This window comes from Pseudophryne corroboree, chromosome 11 (assembly GCF_028390025.1).
Source record: "Pseudophryne corroboree isolate aPseCor3 chromosome 11, aPseCor3.hap2, whole genome shotgun sequence".
Classification (NCBI taxonomy): domain Eukaryota; kingdom Metazoa; phylum Chordata; class Amphibia; order Anura; family Myobatrachidae; genus Pseudophryne; species Pseudophryne corroboree.
The window spans coordinates 208,433,556-208,456,717 of NC_086454.1; the positions used below are offsets into that span (position 1 = coordinate 208,433,556).

General features: G+C 45.2%; 1 protein-coding gene across 1 annotated transcript in view; it reads left to right on the forward strand.

Annotated features, from left to right (window-relative positions):
• Positions 1 to 23,162, forward strand: part of LOC134968714 (capping protein, Arp2/3 and myosin-I linker protein 2-like) — a 322,764-nt gene that overhangs the window by 204,154 nt on the left and 95,448 nt on the right. Inside the window, exon 2 of the mRNA XM_063944218.1 lies at positions 762 to 853. Coding sequence (XP_063800288.1) covers positions 762 to 853 — 92 coding nt within the window. The remainder of the gene's footprint in view (positions 1 to 761; positions 854 to 23,162) is intronic.

The window sequence follows — 23,162 nt, forward strand, 5'->3', positions numbered from 1 at the left end:
ACCTGCCTCCCACTGTCTGTGCTCACCAGATGAAACCAGTAGCCCTGCCTGCTCTCTGCGTATTGCATAATCTGGCAGAGGTGGTTGATTTAGGCAAAGAATATGCAACATGAAACAGCCACACATAAAGTTATCAATACTATACACCTTAGTCCCTCCCGATCTATTAAGATAATGGAAACTAGATTTTAATAGCCCAAATGTACATTCTATCAAGGGGCGCCGACAGCTCTGTTGGGCCCCAGTAATGATAGGGAGCATGGCCAGTGAGGGAGGTGTGGCCACAACCCCTCATTTAAGAACAGTAAAAGTATATAAAATCGCTGCTACAATTGCTACCTCCCCCACATCACACGGGGAGAGAGGACTGAATGCCTCTGCAGCTGCCTCTCTTCCCGGTCATCACACAGCCACATGTGCCCTGTTGGGTAGAGAGGCTGCTGCTGCAGCAGCCACTCACTACTTAGTTGCATAGCATTGTGACTAAGACATTTTTTCAGCAACAGAGATGCCCGAAGTTAGTAGGGTTTCACGGGACTTGGTGTCTCAGTCACGCCAGGCATTTTGTGATACGTGGTATATTGATGCTAGATGTATAAGGACATATCTGTAAACAAACTGCAGACTTTTATGAGAAAAGGTTCAGTCACAGGTATTAAAGTGATTTTAACATACACTTTTGTATAAGATATTTTTTGTGTAAATCTATTTTAATAAACAATTGAATACTATTCACTAAACAACTCTTATTTTATTTGTAGCTTGTATCGTGGATTTCCTGGAACCTAGACAAGTCAAGCTAATAAAGCCACTTCAAATGAAACTAAAATCACAGTTTCAAGACTTAATCTTGGTATGTACAAATGTATCTGGAACCATGTGACATTGATGAGCATATACAACCAATAAAAGTGACTAATAAAAGTGTCCAGTACAGCTTTTACCTATATAACTAAATGGTTGGTGTCCCTTCAGTGTTGGACTAGAGCAAAAAGAGCCCACAGAGAGAATGTAACAGTAGAGGGCCACTACAGGGCAGTGGCACAAAGATGAAGAGGTTTGGGTAGCCTCCAGAGGGGTAGAAGGAAAGAAGAATAACTGCCACGGTTACCTCACTTGAGTGATTCTTCTTTACTTCTGGCACCTTACAAGGGGCATGGGCATCATTTTAACAAAAGTGAGACTTCTCTCTGACCCCTGCCCATCTGTCCCATCTATGCTGGCAGTGAGGACTCCTACATGTTCTTGGATATTTCACTACCAGCTGCTGCTTGTATGAATACTAGAAAAAGGCATAGGTCTATGAATATTGAAAGCCTAGCAATGAGTGAACGCTGTAGGACTCCCTCCCCCAAAACTGCACCACTGTTAAATTGACAGCATGCTTGATAAATATGCCTCCTTATCTGCAAAAGCCCTGACATGAAATAAATAACATTCATAACAGTACAATTTAAACCAACATCGACCCCTGTTTGGTTCCATGAGGTTCCATACCCTCTCTACTTATTTATGTAATAGAAGTTACATTGTAATCCTTTCTTTGTGGTTTTCTCAACTCTGACACTTGATATACCCACCCCTCCATCCATTCTTAGCCAACTGTATTATCCACGAATTATAGACCACCATACCATCCACACCAATCCCAGCCTACTGTATTAACCCTGCTGCTCCATTCCCCCAGCCTACTGTAATGTCCCCACTTTTCCACATCTGCTAGTCATATACAGTAACACCCCTCCAGCTGTTCTAAGCCTATTGCAATATCCCCATCACTCCATGACTTCAAGCCCACAGCAATGCCCCACCAATCCCAGACCACTGTAATAATCATATAGTACATTGAGTATCCCATTGATCACCATACAGTACAAAAGCATTCCAATGACCACTGTATAGTGCACAGAGCATTCCAATGACCACAATATAGTGCACAGAGCATTCCAATGACCACTATATAGTGCACAGAGCATTCCAATGACCACTGTATAGTGCACAGAGCATTCCAATGACCACTGTATAGTGCACAGAGCATTCCAATGACCACTGTATAGTGCACAGAGCATTCCAATGACCACTGTATAGTGCACAGAGCATTCCAATGACCACTGTATAGTGCACAGAGCATTCCAATGACCACTATATAGTGCACAGAGCATTCCAATGACCACTGTACAGTGCACAGAGCATTCCAATGACCACTGTATAGTGCACAGAGCATTCCAATGACCACTGTATAGTGCACAGAGCATTCCAATGACCACTGTATAGTGCACAGAGCATTCCAATGACCACTGTATAGTGCACAGAGCATTCCAATGACCACTGTATAGTGCACAGAGCATTCCAATGACCACTGTATAGTGCACAGAGCATTCCAATGACCACTGTATAGTGCACAGAGCATTCCAATGACCACTATATAGTGCACAGAGCATTCCAATGACCACTGTATAGTGCACAGAGCATTCCAATGACCACTGTATAGTGCACAGAGCATTCCAATGACCACTGTATAGTGCACAGAGCATTCCAATGACCACTGTATAGTGCACAGAACATTCCAATGACCACTGTATAGTGCACAGAGCATTCCAATGACCACTGTATAGTGCACAGAGCATTCCAATGACCACTGTATAGTGCACAGAGCATTCCAATGACCACTGTATAGTGCACAGAGCATTCCAATGACCACTATATAGTGCACAGAGCATTCCAATGACCACTGTATAGTGCACAGAGCATTCCAATGACCACTGTATAGTGCACAGAGCATTCAAATGACCACTGTATAGTGCACAGAGCATTCCAATGGCCACTGTATAGTGCACAGAGCATTCCAATGACCACTGTATAGTGCACAGAGCATTCCAATGACCACTGTATAGTGCACAGAGCATTCCAATGACCAATGTATAGTGCACAGAGCATTCCAATGACCACTATATAGTGCACAGAGCATTCCAATGACCACTGTATAGTGCACAGAGCATTCCAATGACTGTCTGATTGCCAAACAGTACAAAGAGCATAACAGAAAAAGGAGGTGTGGAACCTCCCAATGCTATTTTTAATGATATTTTAAGTGAGGTGATATTTTCAACATATATCTGCTGGTGTTGAGTGATAGTCTTTAACAATGTGTTACATGTACTCCATTGGAATTCAATGGTGATTTCTATATGTGTTGTGTGATGGGAGTAAAAGTGGTGTGTTAATTAGAAAATGTTACGAAGTTGTGTAATGTCTCAGGGGCATATTAATTATCACTTAAATGGCACATTACTGCACTCCGCAAGAGATGTAGAAATTGTGATATTTATCAAGCTCTGGAAAATTATTTTTTCCAGAGTTTTGAAAGGGAAATGTATTGCCATCCTGAGATGGGGAACAGCTTCCGAATCCCAGCACAAGCTGTTTACACGACAGCTTGTGCAGCAGGGGTAGGGGGTCCACAGCGATCTCTGCAGCCAGGTAGCCCCTGTGCTAAACGGCTGGTGCGGGCAGGACTGAGGGGAAAGCTGCACTAGCTGTAATCTCCTCCGCCGGGCTCTGTGGGCAGTCCTGGTGGCGGGGGACAGAGGGGGAGAGCGCACAGATATAATCTCTGCTGCCGGGCACATCGGGCAGACCCAGCGGCAGGGAACAGAGGAGGGGGGAGTGCGCTGATGTAATTTCCACCACTGGGTCCTGCAGGCAGCCTTGGCGGCAGAGAACAGAGGGGAAGGGGGGGGAGCGCACTGTAACCTCATGTTCATACACATATGTATGTGTGTCCTGATGACGGGGGGAGGTACCCCAAAACGTTGAAGTAAAACACAAGTTTGTTTCACCAAGAAAAGAGTCCAGGAATGTTGTTTGCTGGCCCCTAGGAGGGTACCCTGGCAGGTTTGGATTATAGCTAACAAGGAAGTGCCGGATTATGGCTAATTGTGTGTGTGTGTGTGTGTGTGTGTGTGTGTGTGTGTGTGTGTGTGTGTGTGTATGTGTGTGTATATATTAGAGATGTGCACCGGACATTTTTGTGTTTTGTGTTTTGGTTTTGGATTCGGTTCCGCGGCCGTGTTTTGGATTCGGACGCGTTTTGGCAAAACCTCCCTTAAGAATTTTTGTCGGATTCGGGTGTGTTTTGGATTCGGATGTTTTTTGTTTCAAAAACCCCTCAAAAACATCTTAAATCATAGAATTTGGGGGTAATTTTGATCCTATAGTATTATTAACCTCAATAACCATAATTTCCACTCATTCCCAGTCTATTCTGAACACATCACACCTCACAATATTATTTTTAGTCCTAAAATTTGCTGGATGACTAAGCTAAGCGACCCAAGTGGGCGGCACAAACACCTGGCCCATCTAGGAGTGGCACTGCAGTGTCACACAGGATGGCACTTAAAAAAATTGGCCCCAAACATCACATGATGCAAAGATAAATTAAAAAAGAGAGGTGAAAGATGGAATTGTCCTTGGGCCCTCCCACCCACCTATAAACAGGACATGCACACTTTAACAAACCCATCATTTCAGCGACAGGGTCTGCCACACGACTGTGGCTGAAATGACTGGTTGGTTTGGGCCCCCACCAAAAAAGAAGCAATCAATCTTTCCTTGCACAAACTGGCTCTACAGAGGCAAGATGTCCACCTCCTCCTCATCGTCCGATTCCTCACCCCTTTCACTGTGTACATCCCCCTCCTCACAGAGTATTAATTCGTCCCCACTGGAATTCACCATCACAGATCCCTGTGTACTTTCTGGAGGCAATTGTTGGTAAATGTCTCCATGGAAGATTTGATTATAATTCATTTTGATGAACATCATCTTCTCCACATTTTCTGGAAGTAACCTCCTACGCCGATCGCTGACAAGGTTACCGGCTGCACTAAACACTCTTTCGGAGTACACACTGTAGGGGGAGCAACTTAGGTAAAATAAAGCCTGTTTGTGCAAGGGCCTCCAAATTGTCTCTTTTTCCTGCCAGTATACGTATGGACTGTCTGACATGCCTACTTGGATGCTGTCACTCATATAATCCTCCACCATTCTTTCAATGGTGACAGAATCATATGCAGTGACAGTAGATGACATGTCAGTAATCGTTGGCAGGTCCTTTAGTCCGGACCAGATTTCAGCTATCGTTCCTGACTGCCCTGCATCACCGCCAGCGGGAGGTTTTGGAAATGTTATCCTTTTCCTGGCAACTCCAGTGGCGGTAGAAAATGAAGGAGGAGCTGTTGGCGGGTCACGTTCTGCTTGACTTGACAACTGTCTCACCAGCAGGTCTTTCAACATCTGCAGACTTGTGTCTGCCGGAAAGAGAGATGCAACATAGGCTTTAAACCTAGGATCGAGCACGGTGGCCATAATGTAGTGCTGTGACTTCAACAGATTGACCACCCATGAATCCTGGTTAAGCGAATGAAGGGCTCCATCCACAAGTCCCACATGCCTAGCGGAATTGCTCCATTTTAGCTCCTCCTTCAATCTCTCCTGCTGCTTCTGCAAAAGCCTGATGAGGGGAATGACCTGACTCAGGCTGGCAGCGTCTGAACTGACTTCACGTGTGGCAAGTTCAAAGGGTTGCAGAACCTTGCACAACGTTGAAATCATTCTCCACTGCGCTTGAGTCTGGTGCATTCCCCTCCTTTGCCTTTATTGTAGGCAGATGTATAGGCTTGAATGGCCTTTTGCTGCTCCTCCATCCTCTGAAACATATAGAGGGTTGAATTCCACCTCGTTACCCCTTCTTGCTTCAGCTGATGGCCGGGCATGTTCAGGAGTGTTTGCTGGTGCTCCAGTCTTCGGCACGTGGTGGCCGAATACCGAAAGTGGCCTGCATTTCTTCGGGCCACCGACAGAATCTCTTGCATGCCCCTGTCATTTTTAAAAAAAATTCTGCACCACTAAATTCATTGTATGTGCAAACATGGGATGTGCTGGAATTTGCCCACATGTAATGCATGCACAATATTGGTGGCGTTGTCTGATGTCACAAATCCCCGGGAGAGTCCAATTGGGGTAAGCCAATCGCAATGATGTTCCTCAGTTTCCGTAAGAGGTTGTCAGCTGTGTGCCTCTTATGGAAAGCGGTGATACAAAGCGTAGCCTGCCTAGGAACGAGTTAGTGTTTGCGAGATGCTGCTACTGGTGCTGCTGCTGCTGTTGTTGCTGCAGGAGGCAATACACCTATCCAGTGGGCTGTCACAGTCATATAGTCCTTAGTCTTCCCTGCTCCACTTGTCCACATGTCCGTGGTTAAGTGGACAGTGGGTACAACTGCATTTTTTAGGACACTGGTGACTGTTTTTCTGACGTCTGTGTACATTCTCGGTATCGCCTGCCTAGAGAAATGGAACCTAGATGGGATTTGGTACCGGGGACACACTACCTCAAGCAATTCTCTAGTCCCTGTGAACTAACGGCGGATACTGGACGCACGTCTAACACCAACATAGTTGTCAAGGCCTGAGTTATCCGCTTTGCAACAGGAAGACTGCTGTGATATTTAATCTTCCTCGCAAAGGACTGTTGGACAGTAAATTGCTTTCTGGAAGTAGTACAAGTGGTCTTCCGACTTCCCCTCTGGGATGATGATCGACTCCCAGCAGCAACAACAGAAGCACCAGCAGCAGTAGGCGTTACACTCAAGGATCCATCGGAGGAATCCCAGTTAGGAGAGGACTCATCAGACTTGCCAGTGACATGACCTGCAGGACTATTGGCGTTCCTGTCTAAAGAGGAAATTGACACTGAGGGAGTTGGTGGGGTGGTTTGCAGGAGCTTGGGTACAAGAGGAAGAAGGGATTTAGTTGTCAGTGGACTTCTTCCGCTGTCACCCAAAGTTTTTGAACTTGTCAATGACTTCTGATGAATGCGCTCCAGGTGACGTATAAGGGAGTATGTTCCTAGGTGGTTAACATCCTTACCCCTACTTATTACAGCTTGACAAAGGCAACACACGGCTTGACACCAGTTGTCCGTATTTCTGTTGAAATAATTCCACACCGAAGAGGTAATTTTTTTTTTTTTGTATTTTGACCAGGCATGTCAATGGCCTTATTCATCCCACAGACAACAGGTGTCTCCCCGGGTGCCTGACTTAAACAAACCACCTCTCCATCAGAATCCTCCTTGTCAATTTCCTCCTCAGCGCCAGCAACACCCATATCCTCATTCTGGTGTACTTCAACAGTGACATCTTCAATTTGACTATCAGGAACTGGACTGTGGGTGCTCCTTCCAGGACTTGCAGGGGGCGTGCAAATGGTGGAAGGAGCCACCTCTTCCCGTCCAGTGTTGGGAAGGTCAGGCATCGCAACCGACACAATTGGACTCTCCTTGGGGATTTGTGATTTAAGAACGCACTGTTCTTTGCTGGGCTTTTGCCATCTTAACTCTTTTAATTTTTCTAGTGGGAGGATGAGTGCTTCCATCCTCATGTGAAGCTGAACCACTAGCCATGAACATAGGCCAGGGCCTCAGCCGTACTGCACGGCACACGCGGCGTCTCATCAACAATGACGTCATTCCGGCATACACCTATCATAGGCGCACCAGTCAGAACATCAACACCCAGTGTACTAACAGAATAAAATGTTAAAGCTATACACACTTGGCTATCCTCATATTATAGCGATTAGCATATGTCTTGTTATTTAAATATCAACTATGACAAACGTATAAATTTTTTCTGGAGACATAATAAACATTAAATTCTCAAAGAGGTAAAGTAAATACTGCACAATACCCATACTTCCCAGTTAAATTACAAGAATAGAGGGACCCTGGGATTAGAGAAACCAATTCAGACCCAAATGTTCATTTAACCCCTTAGGGCTAAGTGTATCCAACCTAAATATCCACTCTGATTCACGCTGCAATAATTTAAGTGATCTATTGCCCCCCCGAATCATCAGGGGTACATGATCAATCATGCAATATCGTAAAGTGCTTAAGGGGTGTGCGGCCATATAGAAGTGATGGGCTACTGGCTGTTCACTTCCACACTTATTAATAGCTGCCTTAATGGCGCTACGATGTGCCGCCATACGCTCCTTAAAGGCTCTTTCGGTTTTGCCTATGTATGATTTCCCACAAGGGCAAATGATTTGATAAATAGTGAATTTAGAGTTACATGTTAATGCATACCGGATCTTAAACTTTTTACCTGACCCCGGGTGATGAAATGTGTCACCTGCAATTAAAAATTTACAGGTGGTACAAGCACATCTCATACACCCCAACTTCCGTCTGAGGAAGGTTTCTCTAACATTAGGTTCGGATCTTACATCCGTCCGCACCAATAAGTCTCTTAGGTTTCTACTTCTAGTATAGCAGCTCATAAGTCTGGTATTCTTGAGTTTCAGATCACCATCTGATTGAATCATGGGCCACAACTTTTTCGAGACTTTACTTATAGAAGGGCTATGTTGGTTAAATTCCTGAACCCAAGGGATCATATTGATCTCCGTTTTTGCTTTACCTTGTCTGATTAACATATCTCTATCCATTCTCAGTGCTTTCTCTTTAGCTTTTAACAAATGGTCTAGATTGTATCCTCTATGGATGAATCTGTCAATCATAGCATCCATTTGTTCTTCTGCTCTATTCGGATCTGATGTAATCCGTCTAAAGCGGAGCAGCTGGGAGAATGGCAGGCCCCGCTTAAGTGATGGAGGGTGAAAGCTTCTACCATGGAGTAGATTATTCCTATCTGTCATTTTAGAATAGAGGGAGGTAACAATCTTCCCCTCTTTTTTCTCTATCATTACATCAAGGTAATGTACCTCAGTTCTACTCATGGTGTATGTAAATTTCACTGGGTGATTACACTCATTGTGTTGCTCAATTACAGATACAAATGATTCCTTTGACCCCTGCCACAAGATCAGCAGGTCATCTATGTATCTGGTATAAAATAATATGTTTTTCGCCACCTCCGGTCTAACAAAAAAGATATCACTCTCTACCTGGAACATGTATATGTTGGCGTACGATGGGGCCACACTGGCCCCCATCGCACAGCCAACACACTGCAGGTAGTAATGCCCATCAAACATGAAAAAATTGCGAGTGAGCACTAATCTCAACAATTCCAATAAGAAATCCAAATCTGGCCCTGTTATGAACCACAGGTAGTGGTTCATTCCTATTTTATGTTTATAAAGTTGTCTTGCATGCCAGGATTTCCTGTTGCTCTGTTTTAGAATACTCTTGTCTGCTGCCGCTGGTGAGTCTGTGTAATTGCAGCTTGTTCCCTTGTGTTCAGCCTCACCTGGCTGCTAATTGCATCTGGTCAGTTTGGAATCATGCAACAAGGCAGCTGCATGGGATTATTAATTAGGCCTCTCTGTTATATGCTGGCTGTTTGCAATTCACAGATGCTGGTGATATTCCTGGGTTTTCAGTCTGCTTGAGTTCTGAGCTTGGTTCCTGCTAGTTCCTGAGCTTCCTGTGTCGATTCCTGTGTCAGTCCCTGTGTCGATTCCTATGTCTGATCCCGTGTCCTGCCGTGAGGCGTTCCTGTCCTGAGGTCCAGTACCTTTGCCTGTGCAAGTTTCTGGCTTCTTGGTGTCCACCGGTCTGTCGTTTGGGATTCTGCCTGTCCTCCAGTTCTGAGAGTCTGTGTCAGCAGCATTGGGAGTTCCTGTCCGTTTGCCAGTATTCGTACCGGTTCCGTGAGTAGCGGCACGGCCGCGTCCGTTGGCTTAGGCCGCTGTATTCCCTTATTATTTCTGTCACTGGTGTTTTGCAGAGGGTTCTGCTTATGCTGTCACCGCCGGTACACAAAAGTATTGTGTCGGCGTGTGGTCAGCATTTCCTTTGTTGTTCTTTTCCTTTGGCGGCAAGCCGCACATACTTTGGTTTTAGGTTTGTTAGTAGCCCCTGGCCTTGTTGTTTAGTCAGAGGGCCCCTTGTTATCACCCTGTCTCGGTTCACTCTTTGTCTCTCATTAAGACCTGAGGGGGCATCGAAGTTGGGCAGACGTAATCCGCCCTTCAAACGCGGCTGCCATGGGCTCAAGCAACCATAGTCTCGCAAGAGTGTACTGACAGCACGGGTGAGACAACGGAGATAGGGCGCCAGGGGCTATTCCCTTTCCATTCCCCTTTCCCAGCATTACGTCCTGGTGCTCTGGACTCGCTTCATAACATCTCCCTTGTTCTGAGCACCAGGAACCTAACATTATCACCAGCCATACCACAAAAAAGAAATAAAACTTTTTTTTCTTTTTTGGTCTAGTCTAGAATCCAGTCCTGTCTAGATTTCAGTGTGTTAGAATCCAGTCCGGTGTTAGAATCCAGTCCAGTGTTAGAATCCAGTCTTGTCTAGAATCCAGTGTTTAGAATCCAGTCCAGTGTTTAGAATCCAGTCAGGTGTTTAGAATCCAGTCCGGTGTTTAGAATCCAGTCTGGTGTTTAGAATCCAGTCCGGTGTTAAAAAAAGAAAAGAAAAAAAAAAAAAAGTCTTGTTTTGTTTAGCAAAATTTAGTCTTGCCTTGCCTTGTCTTGCCTTGTCTTGTCTTGTCTAGTTTTAAATCCTCCTATGTCTACTATGCAAGCCCTGCAGGCATCTCTCGCAGCCCTGAACTCTGTATTCAGTGCTTTGAGACCAGAGCGACTAGAAGTTTTGAAGCAATCCCTAAAGCAACTGCAAAACCTTCTGACTAAAATCTTGCTCATTTTGCCAGAAGTCGTTGAGAGTACATCTATCTCTAAAGAGACTCTTGTTCACAGTATGGTGACAAGAGAATCCTCTGGTTTAATTGAAGAGAAAAGGTTTAAAAGTTTTCTGCGGCCCAGGCTCTCAGAAGAGGAGCGTCTGCGTCGCAGAAACTTAAACTTATGCCTATATTGTGGGGGTTTAGGCCATTATCTGCAGACCTGTGAGTTGCGCAAGCCAAAGTGTGGTGACGAGTCTTGCCCTCTGGCCAAGTTGAGTCATGATACAAGACCTACTCCTGTCTCTACTGTGGCAGAGGTACTTGTCACACAACCCACACAAAAAGGCTCTCTGTCCTATAATTGGGGTCCTTGGGCAAGGGAGCCCCATTATAGATTCAGGAATCAAAAGAGAATGTTTCTCTCCTCTCTTGAGGTTCCTGTGGAAGCGGAGTTGCAAGTCCCTGGAGTGGTGCCCGATGCCCAGGGTCCTGGAGTGGTGCCCGATGCCCAGGGTCCTGGAGTGGTGCCCGATGCCCAGGGTCCTGGAGTGGTGCCCGATGCCCAGGGTCCTGGAGTGGTGCCCGATGCCCAGGGTCCTGGAGTGGTGCCCGATGCCCAGGGTCCTGGAGTGGTGCCCGATGCCCAGGGTCCTGGAGTGGTGCCCGTAGCCCAGGGTCCTGGAGTGGTGCCCGTAGCCCAGGGTCCTGGAGTGGTGCCCGTAGCCCAGGGTCCTGGAGTGGTGCCCGATGCCCTAGCTTATAGAGGGACATCAAATATTATAGTTCAGGTGTCCATACCGGAAGGGGTCTCAGAAGCTGTTACCCCAGGTAGGGACTTGAAAAGCGCAACCCTAGAAAGGGTCTCTAAAACCATAGTTCTTGAGGGGAACTCGAGAAGCAAAACCCCAGAAGGGATCTTTGAAGTAATATCCCCAAGTGGGGTCTCGAGAGACGCAGCCCCAAAGAAGGGTCTAGAAGTCGCTTCCCCAGGAAAGAACTTAAGAAGCATAGCATTAGTGGAGGATCTGAACGTTATTGCTTCAGCAAAAGTCCCGGAAGTCATAGTCCCGGGAGAACTTTCGATAATTATCGACTCAGAGAGGGAGGCCGATGGCCCGATCCCAGTCAGGGAGGCCAACGGCCCGGTCCCAGTAAAAGAATCCGAGGTGCTGGCCCCAGCGGGGTTCTCGGAGGCCACTGCCCCAGCGGGGTTCCCGGAGGCCACTGCCCCAGCGGGGTTCCCGGAGGCCACTGCCCCAGCGGGGTTCCCGGAGGCCACTGCCCCAGCGGGGTTCCCGGAGGCCACTGCCCCAGTGGGGTTCAGAAAGTCACTGCCCCAGTGGGGTTCAGAAAGTCACTGCCCCGGGTGGGGTTCAGAAAGTCACTGCCCCGGGTGGGGTTCAGAAAGTCACTGCCCCGGGTGGGGTTCAGAAAGTCACTGCCCCGGGTGGGGTTCAGAAAGTCACTGCCCCGGGTGGGGTTCAGAAAGTCTCAGCCCCGGGTGGGGTTCAGAGAGTCTCAGCCTCGAGTAAGGTCAATAGTGACCAGGTCCTAGTAAAGCACTCCAGTCAGTCAGATGAGAAGGAAACAGATCCTGACTCTGATATCTCAACATCCATAACCTTTGATGGGGACTTCGCCCAATTTCTGGCGCTTTTCAAACACTATTACACTATTATGTTGTCTAGACCATTTCTGGGCATCACTTCAGAAAACCTTGGGCTCTATCTGATTTATTCTTTTAGAGGAGAGCCTTCTGAGTGGGCGACCAGTCTAATGAAAGCTGAAGATCCCATTCTTCAGGATCCCCTAGCATTCTGTGATGCAATTGTTAAAAGATACGGTTCCAAAGAAATTGGTTCAGATTCCTCTAAGTCACCCGTCTTGTCTGCTAAGAGTCCACCAAATACTGTAAACTCGGCACCGTTGTTTTGACTGCAGGATGTGCTTTTTTGACTTCTACTTCTAATAATAGTACTTTACCAGAAAGTTCAGCTCCCAAGGGTAAGAGACCTGTCTCTGATTTGAACGCAGCCTTGCTGGGTGGTACCATCAGTTCAGACAATGTTTGGGGAATTACCTTGGTCAGACCAAAAGAGCTTTGTAAAAAGAAGAAGAAAAAGAAATAATTTTTGACTCTTGCCTTGATAAAAAAAAAAAAAAAGATTTTTTTTCCCCCTTGTCTTGTGTCCAGTGGCCACCATCAAGGGGAGGGCACTGTTACAAGTTGTTGCTACAACTTGTTTTTTTTTGTTTTCTTGTCTGTTAGACCAGTGTGTCAGGTTTTTTTTTTTGTATCCCTTGTTCTGGATAGTCTGAATTTTGGGGTCTTTTGACCCCTCCTCAAGGGGGGGGGGGGTGATGTTATGAGCCACGGCTGTGGCTCATTCCTGTTTTGCAGTTTTGTTTTGTATTTCATGTTATACTTCTGTTTATGTTCCCCGTAGGTGTCATGGGGTGCTCGGAGCTCACCCTTAAGGAGGGGATACTGTTATGAACCACAGGTAGTGGTTCATTCCTATTTTATGTTTATAAAGTTGTCTTGCATGCCAGGATTTCCTGTTGCTCTGTTTTAGAATACTCTTGTCTGCTGCCGCTGGTGAGTCTGTGTAATTGCAGCTTGTTCCCTTGTGTTCAGCCTCACCTGGCTGCTAATTGCATCTGGTCAGTTTGGAATCATGCAACAAGGCAGCTGCATGGGATTATTAATTAGGCCTCTCTGTTATATGCTGGCTGTTTGCAATTCACAGATGCTGGTGATATTCCTGGGTTTTCAGTCTGCTTGAGTTCTGAGCTTGGTTCCTGCTAGTTCCTGAGCTTCCTGTGTCGATTCCTGTGTCAGTCCCTGTGTCGATTCCTATGTCTGATCCCGTGTCCTGCCGTGAGGCGTTCCTGTCCTGAGGTCCAGTACCTTTGCCTGTGCAAGTTTCTGGCTTCTTGGTGTCCACCGGTCTGTCGTTTGGGATTCTGCCTGTCCTCCAGTTCTGAGAGTCTGTGTCAGCAGCATTGGGAGTTCCTGTCCGTTTGCCAGTATTCGTACCGGTTCCGTGAGTAGCGGCACGGCCGCGTCCGTTGGCTTAGGCCGCTGTATTCCCTTATTATTTCTGTCACTGGTGTTTTGCAGAGGGTTCTGCTTATGCTGTCACCGCCGGTACACAAAAGTATTGTGTCGGCGTGTGGTCAGCATTTCCTTTGTTCTTTTCCTTTGGCGGCAAGCCGCACATACTTTGGTTTTAGGTTTGTTAGTAGCCCCAGGCCTTGTTGTTTAGTCAGAGGGCCCCTTGTTATCACCCTGTCTCGGTTCACTCTTTGTCTCTCATTAAGACCTGAGGGGGCATCGAAGTTGGGCAGACGTAATCCGCCCTTCAAACGCGGCTGCCATGGGCTCAAGCAACCATAGTCTCGCAAGAGTGTACTGACAGCACGGGTGAGACAACGGAGATAGGGCGCCAGGGGCTATTCCCTTTCCATTCCCCTTTCCCAGCATTACGTCCTGGTGCTCTGGACTCGCTTCATAACATCTCCCTTGTTCTGAGCACCAGGAACCTAACAGGCCCCTTATATAAAGCATTATTAATAAGGAAACGCCTGACAGCAGATAGGCCCTCCTCATGGGGGATAATAGTATACATACTGCAAACGTCTATACTGCAAAGCCAAATGTCATCACCTATATCCCCAATATCTCTAAGCTTGCCAAGTAACATAGTAGTATCCAGCAAGTAGTTGGGGTGTGCCTGAATACAAGGCTGCAACAGCGTATCAATATATACAGATACTGGTTGAAACAGGGACTGGATGGCCGCAATAATAGGGCGTCCTGGGGGATTCTCCATAGATTTATGGATTTTTGGTGTTGTGTACAGGATCGGTACCCGAGGATATGCAGGTATCAATGCCGCACTCAATTTTGCTGTTATAATCCTGCCATCCAGTGCCTGTTTCAATAAATCAGAAAGCTCTGCTTTAAATATGCTGGTAGGGTCTTTATCAAGGGGTTTATATGTGTCCTTGTCACCAAGTTGACGCTTGATCTCCTCAATATATTTATCGCAATCATGGATAACAAGTGCTCCCCCCTTGTCAGCCGGCCTAAATACAAGGGTTTCATTTTTTGATAATCCCAATAGAGCTTGATATTCTTCACGCTGCAGGTTATTTCGTATAGGCAATGGATTCTGCATCTGTTCATCTACCTCACTGCCAAGCATCCTCATAAATGTTCTAATAGTGGGATTATTAGACTGCGGGTCAAATGTGGATTTCGGTTGTAATTTCCGCAGCTCATAGGGAATAACTTCACTTTCCTGTTGCTCCAAAGTGCCTTTGCCAAAATACTCTTTGATTTTTAATTGACGACCCAATCTGTTTTGTTCCACTTGCCATTTGAACGGTTTAAACAGATTGGTCGGTACAAATGAAAGTCCCAGCGAGAGTACCTTGGTCTCTAAAGGTGATAGATCATATGAGGAGAGGTTCACGACTAGACTTTGTTCTGGCGGGGCGGTTTTGCATTCGTTCTTATATCTGCGCCACTGGCCTCCGCGTCTGGTGTACTTTCTTGTCCTCTTCCTCTGGCCCCTGTATATCGCGCCCTGGTTGTCACCCCTAAAGGGCCAAAGGTGCGTTTCGTTCTATGTCTGTATGATGGCCTGTCAGAGTCCGTAATGGATGAGGGCCACTATTGGGTCCTGATGTATAATCTCGGCCACGGCCTCTACGGAAGAATGGTTGCCTATTATACATACTCCTGGGGCCACTGGTCCATTGGTAGACTGTGTTGTTATCATAGTCTGCGTCGACTTTCATTCTCTTTTCCTTCTTGAATTTGATAAGATCACGCTTAAAAACCTGCATCTGGGCAGATAATTTCTCATACCAGTTGACAGAAGTGTCATTCATAAGAGTAGCCATATGCAGTAATTCAAATGCACTGATTTTTTCTTTTACTGCATTCATTTCTTTTGTTGACTGCTCTATTATGAGCAATATCTGGTCCATTGAGCATTTATTGGTGATGGCCACCCATTTTTTACAAAACATGGCATCTTGCCTGCCTATTGTAGGACCATTTCTTACTCTTAGACCTCGGGGGATTTTTCTTGCCCGGTGGTAGTCACTGAGAGAGATGCAATGATAGTAATATTACATTTCTTTCTTATTAAGTTTTAAGAGGTCTCTATAAATGTCCTCCAATGGTATCACTTCCAATTCATTCGTAAGCTCTGTGTTGTATAAAATACTTTCAGCTTCAGATTCAGAATAGCTGAAGAGATCACCTATAGCATAGGTAATATGTGTGTAGCCTGTAGCGCCCACTTCATTCTCAGTGTTAGCCATACTAGTGGTCAATGCTGCACCACAATGTTAGTAGCTGTATATCCTCAGTCTCACAGCTATATGGCTGATAAGTTTAATGCATAGGATAATATCTTCATGCAATATGTATTGGAACAATCTCCTACGATAGCAGCACGAGGTGTAATCAAAAAACACAGTCACCGTTAAAATCAACAGCCGCCGTCATACTATGCGGTCCGATATGTATCACACTGATGGAAGGGATCGACTTATATGAAACTCACATGCGGGAGCCTTGACAAAAAGCACTTAGCTAGCCAAGCTTAGTACTTATCCATATCTCTCTTGTAGGTCCGGCTCTCCAAATACATAGATTGCCAGCCCGGGTGCCCCCACACCTTTCACAATAGCACAGTTTCCACGTGCGGCACTCCTAGGCATACATCAATCCAATCTACTCGGCAAACAGGGTAACGTTTCAGTGCCCCCTTTATTGATAAATTGCCACTTTCATCAGACAAACAAGTTCAACATACAATCTTACCTATATAAGTGCTCCCATCACCAGGACGCCAGTCGCCGGACGCCGTACTGCACGGCACACGCGGCGTCTCATCAACAATGACGTCATTCCGGCATACACCTATCAAAGGCGCGCCGGTCAGAACATCAACACCTAGTGTACTAACAGAATAAAATGTTAAAGCTATACACACTTGGCTATCCTCATATTATAGCGATTAGCATATGTCTTGTTATTTAAATATCAACTATGACAAACATATGACAAACTATGATACGTTTGTCATATGCTAATCGCTATAATATGAGGATAGCCAAGTGTTTATAGCTTTAACATTTTATTCTGTTAGTACACTGGGTGTTGATGTTCTGACCGGCGCGCCTATTATAGGTGTATGCCGGAATGACGTCATTGTTGATGAGACGCCGCGTGTGCCGTGCAGTACGGCGTCCGGCGACTGGCATCCTGGTGATGGGAGCACTTATATAGGTAAGATTGGATGTTGAAGTTGTTTGTCTGATGAAAGTGCAGAGTTATCAATAAAGGGGGCACTGAAACGTTACCCTGTTTGCCGAGTAGATTGGATTGATGTATGCCTAGGAGTGCCGCACGTGGAAACTGTGCTATTGTGAAAGGTGTGGGGGCACCCGGGCTGGCAATCTATGTATTTGGAGAGCCGGACCTACAAGAGAGATATGGATAAGTACTAAGCTTGGCTAGCTAAGTGCTTTTTGTCAAGGCTCCCGCATGTGAGTTTCATATAAGTCGATCCCTTCCATCAGTGTGATACATATCGGACCGCATAGTATGACGGCGGCTGTTGATTTTAACGGTGACTGTGTTTTTTGATTACACCTCGTGCTGCTATCGTAGGAGATGGTTCCAATACATATTGCATGAAGATATTATCCTATGCATTAAACTTATCAGCCATATAGCTGTGAGACTGAGGATATACAGCTACTAACATTGTGGTGCAGCATTGACCACTAGTATGGCTAACACTGAGAATGAAGTGGGCGCTACAGGCTACACACATATTACCTATGCTATAGGTGATCTCTTCAGCTATTCTGAATCTGAAGCTGAAAGTATTTTATACAACACAGAGCTTACGAATGAATTGGAAGTGATACCATTGGAGGACATTTATAGAGACCTCTTAAAACTTAATAAGAAAGAAATGTAATATTACTATCATTGCATCTCTCTCAGTGACTACCACCGGGCAAGAAAAATTCCCCGAGGTCTAAAGGGCCCTACTCACTGGCCGACCCGCCGCCGAGCTGCCCGACGGCGGATACGGCCGACGAGCGACCCGGCGGTGGGGGGGCAGTGACGGGGGGAGTGAAGTTTCTTCACTCCCCCCGTCACGCGGCTGCATTGAAGTGCAGGCAAATATGGACGAGATCGTCCATATTGGCCTGCATGCACAGCCGACGGGAGACCAGCGATGAACGAGCGCGGGGACGCGCATCGTTCATCGCTGGAGTCTCCACACTGAAAGATATGAACGAGTTCTCGTTCATTTATGAACGAGATCGTTCATATCTTTCAAAAAATCGGCCAGTGTGTAGGGCCTATCAGAGTAAGAAATGGTCCTACAATAGGCAGGCAAGATGCCATGTTTTGTAAAAAATGGGTGGCCATCACCAATAAATGCTCAATGGACCTGATATTGCTAATAGAGCAGTCAACAAAAGAAATGAATGCAGTAAAAGAAAAAATCAGTGCATTTGAATTACTGCATAAGGCTACTCTTATGAATGACACTTCTGTCAACTGGTTTGAGAAATTATCTGCCCAGATGCAGGTTTTTAAGCGTGATCTTATCAAATTCAAGAAGGAAAAGAGAATGAAAGTCGACGCAGACTATGATAACAACACAGTCTACCAATGGACCAGTGGCCCCAGGAGTATGTATAATAGGCAACCATTCTTCCGTAGAGGCCGTGGCCGAGATTATACATCAGGACCCAATAGTGAGGTTAATTTATCCATTACGGACTCTGACAGGCCATCATACAGACAAAGAACGAAATGCACCTTTGGCCCTTTAGGGGTGACAACCAGGGCGCGATATACAGGGGGCAGAGGAAGAGGACAAGAAAGTACACCAGACACGGAGGCCAGTGGCGCAGATATAAGAACGAATGCAAAACCACCCCGCCAGAACAAAGTCTAGTCGTGAACCTCTCCTCATATGATCTATCACCTTTAGAGACCAAGGTACTCTCGCTGGGACTTTCATTTGTACCGACCAATCTGTTTAAACCGTTCAAATGGCAAGTGGAACAACACAGATTGGGTCGTCAATTAAAAATCAAAGAGTATTTTGGCAAAGGCACTTTGGAGCAACAGGAAAGTGAAGTTATTCCCTATGAGCTGCGGAAATTACAACCGAAATCCACATTTGACCCGCAGTCTAATAATCCCACTATTAGAACATTTATGAGGATGCTTGGCAGTGAGGTAGATGAACAGATGCAGAATCCATTGCCTATACGACATAACCTGCAGCAGGAAGAATATCAAGCTCTATTGGGATTATCAAAAAATGAAACCCTTGTATTTAGGCCGGCTGACAAGGGGGGAGCACTTGTTATCCAAGATTGCGATAAATATATCGAGGAGATCAAGCATCAACTTGGTGACAAGGACACATATAAACCCCTTGATAAAGACCCTACCAGCATATTTAAAGCAGAGCTTTCTGATTTGTTGAAACAGGCACTGGATGGCAGGATTATAACAGCAAAATTGAGTGCGGCATTGATACCTGCATATCCTCGGGTACCGATCCTGTACACAACACCAAAAATCCATAAATCTATGGAGAATCCCCCAGGACGCCCTATTATTGCGGCCATCCAGTCCCTGTTTCAACCAGTATCTGTATATATTGATACGCTGTTGCAGCCTTGTATTCGGCACACCCCAACTACTTGCTGGATACTACTATGTTACTTGGCAAGCTTAGAGATATTGGGGATATAGGTGATGACGTTTGGCTTTGCAGTATAGACGTTTGCAGTCTGTATACTATTATCCCCCATGAGGAGGGCCTATCTGCTGTCAGGCGTTTCCTTATTAATAATGCTTTATATAAGGGGCTAGATTTGGATTTCTTATTGGAATTGTTGAGATTAGTAATCACTCGCAATTTTTTCATGTTTGATGGGCATTACTACCTGCAGTGTGTTGGCTGTGCGATGGGGGCCAGTGTGGCCGCATCGTACGCCAACATATACATGTTCCAGGTAGAGAGTGATATCTTTTTTGTTAGACCGGAGGTGGCGAAAAACATATTATTTTATACCAGATACAAAGATGACCTGCTGATCTTTTGGCAGGGGTCAAAGGAATAATTTGTATCTGTAATTGAGCAACACAATGAGTGTAATCACCCAGTGAAATTTACATACACCATGAGTAGAACTGAGGTACATTACCTTGATGTAATGATAGAGAAAAAAGAGGGGAAGATTGTTACCTCCCTCTATTCTAAAATGACAGTTAGGAATAATCTACTCCATGGTAGAAGCTTTCACCCTCCATCACTTAAACGGGGCCTGCCATTCTCCCAGCTGCTCCGCTTTAGACGGATTACATCAGATCCGAATAGAGCAGAAGAACAAATGGATGCTATGATTGACAGATTCATCCATAGAGGATACAATCTAGACCATTTGTTAAAAGCTAAGGAGAAAGCACTGAGAATGGATAGAGATATGTTAATCAGACAAGATAAAGCAAAAAAGGAGATCAATATGATCCCTTGGGTTCAGGAATTTAACCAACATAGCCCTTCTATAAGTAAAGTCTCGAAAAAGTTGTGGCCCATGATTCAATCAGATGGTGATCTGAAACTCAAGAATACCAGACTTATGAGCTGCTATACTAGAAGTAGAAACCTAAGAGACTTATTGGTGCGGACGGACGTAAGATCCGAACCTAATGTTAGAGAAACCTTCCTCAGACGGAAGTTGGGGTGTATGAGATGTGCTTGTACCACCTGTAAATTTTTAATTGCAGGTGACACATTTCATCACCCGGGGTCAGGTAAAAAGTTTAAGATCCGGTATGCATTAACATGTAACTCTAAATTCACTATTTATCAAATCATTTGCCCTTGTGGGAAATCATACATAGGCAAAACCGAAAGAGCCTTTAAGGAGCGTATGGCGGCACATCGTAGCACCATTAAGGCAGCTATTAATAAGGGTGGAAGTGAAGAGCCAGTAGCCCGTCACTTCTATATGGCCGCACACCCCTTAAGCACTTTACGATATCGCATGATTGATCATGTGCCCCCGATGATTCGGAGGGGCAATAGATCACTTAAATTAGTGCAGCTTGAATCAGAGTGGATATTTAGGTTGGATACACTTAGCCCTAAGGGGTTAAATGAACATTTGGGTCTGAATTGGTTTCTCTAATCCCAGGGTCCCTCTATTCTTGTAATTTAACTGGGAAGTATGGGTATTGTGCAGTATTTACTTTACCTCTTTGAGAATTTAATGTTCATTATGTCTCCAGAAAAAATTGATACGTTTGTCATAGTTGATATTTAAATAACAAGACATATGCTAATCGCTATAATATGAGGATAGCCAAGTGTGTATAGCTTTAACATTTTATTCTGTTAGTACACTGGGTGTTAATGTTCTGACCGGCGCGCCTATGATAGGTGTATGCCGGAATGACGTCATTGTTGATGAGACGCCGTGTGTGCCGTGCAGTACGGCTTCCGGCGACTGGCGTCCTGGTGATGGGAGCACTTATATAGGTAAGATTGGATGTTGAACTTGTTTGTCTGATGAAAGTGACGATTTATCAATAAAGGGGGCACTGAAACGTTACCCTGTTTGAAGAGTAGATTGGATTGATGTATGCCTAGGAGTGCCGCACGTGGAAACTGTGCTATATATATATATATATATATATATATATATATATATATATAAAACACATGTTTGCACACTCCTATTTTAAAAGACACAATTTGTGGGGTGCATCCTTAATCCCCTGCTAAATACAGGGATAGATCAGACCAAACACAAGCCGCACTCTCCACTATAGTATTCTTAGAACTTTAATTACATCACCTCTCCTTTATTGCAGAGGGATTATTCATTGACTCACAAAAATTCAATATTATCTCAGCAATACAGATTCTTTCACATATAGGTTACACTGAACATTGCATAGCTTTTACACATCATATGGCAACAACATGATTTATATGCCTCGCAAAGCATCAGTACAGAGGTAGTGTCTTGTGCTGCATCAGTCCAGTCACAGTGGTGGTGTCCTCTGCAGCCGTATGTCTGCTGTATAAGTCCAGTCCAGTGGTGTTGTGTTGTGCTGCATCAGTCCAGTGGTGGTTTCTTGTGCTGCATCATTCCAGTCACAGTGGTGGTGTCGTCTGCTGCCATATGTCCAGTGCTGCTGTATAAGTCCAGTCCATTGCATTGGTGCTGTGTTATCCTGCATCAGACCAGTAGTGGTATCCCTGTGCTGCCGTATATGTCCAGTGATACTGCCGTATATGTCCAGCGGTACTGCCGTATATGTTCAGCGGTACTGCCGTATAATTCCAGTGATACTGCCGTATATGTCCAGTGGTACTTCCATATAAATCCAGTAGTACTGGTGTATAAATCCAGTCCAGTGATACTGCCATATATGTTCAGTGATACTGCCGTATATGTCCATTGGCCATGCCATATAAATCCAGTGGTACTGGCGTATAAATCCAGTCCAGTGATACTGCCGTATATGTCCAGTGGTACTTCCGTATAAATCCAGGGATACTGCTGTATATGTCCAGCGGTACTGTTGTATAAATCCAGTGGTACTGACATATAAATCCAGTCCAGTGATACTGCCATATATGTCCAGTGGTACTGCAGAATAATTCCAGGGATACTGCCGTATAATTCCAGAGGTGCTAACGTATAAATCCAGTGGTACTGGCATATAAATCCAGTCTGGTGATGCTGCCGTATATGCCCAGTGGTACTGCCATATAATTCAAGTGATGCTGCTGTATATGTCCAGTGGAACGGCCGTATAAATCTAATGGTACTGGTGTATAAATCCAATCCAGTGAAAAAGCCATATATGTTCAGTGATACTGCCGTACATGTCCAGAAGTACTGCTGTATAAATCCAGATATACTGCCATATATGTCCAGTGGTACTGCCATATAATTCCAGTGATACTGCCGTATATGTCCAGTGGTACTGCCAATTAAACCCAATGGCACTGGCGTATAAATCAAGTCCAGTGAAACTGCTGTATATGTCCAGTGGTACTGCCATATAATTTCAGTGATACTGCTGTATAATTCCAGTGATACTGGTGTATAAGTCAAGTGATACTGCCGTATTAATACAGTCCAGTGGTACTGCCATATAATTCCAGTGGTACTGCCGTATAAATCCAGTGGTACTGGCATATAATTCCAGTGATACTGCCGTATAATTCCAGTGATAATGTTGTATAACTCCAGTGGTACTAGCGTATAAATCCAGTGATACTGCCGTATAAATCCAGTCCAGTGGTACTGCCTTATAATTCCAGTGATACTTCCGTATAATTCTAGTGATACTGCTGTATAACTCCAGCAGTACTGCCGTATAAATCCAGTGATACTGCCATGT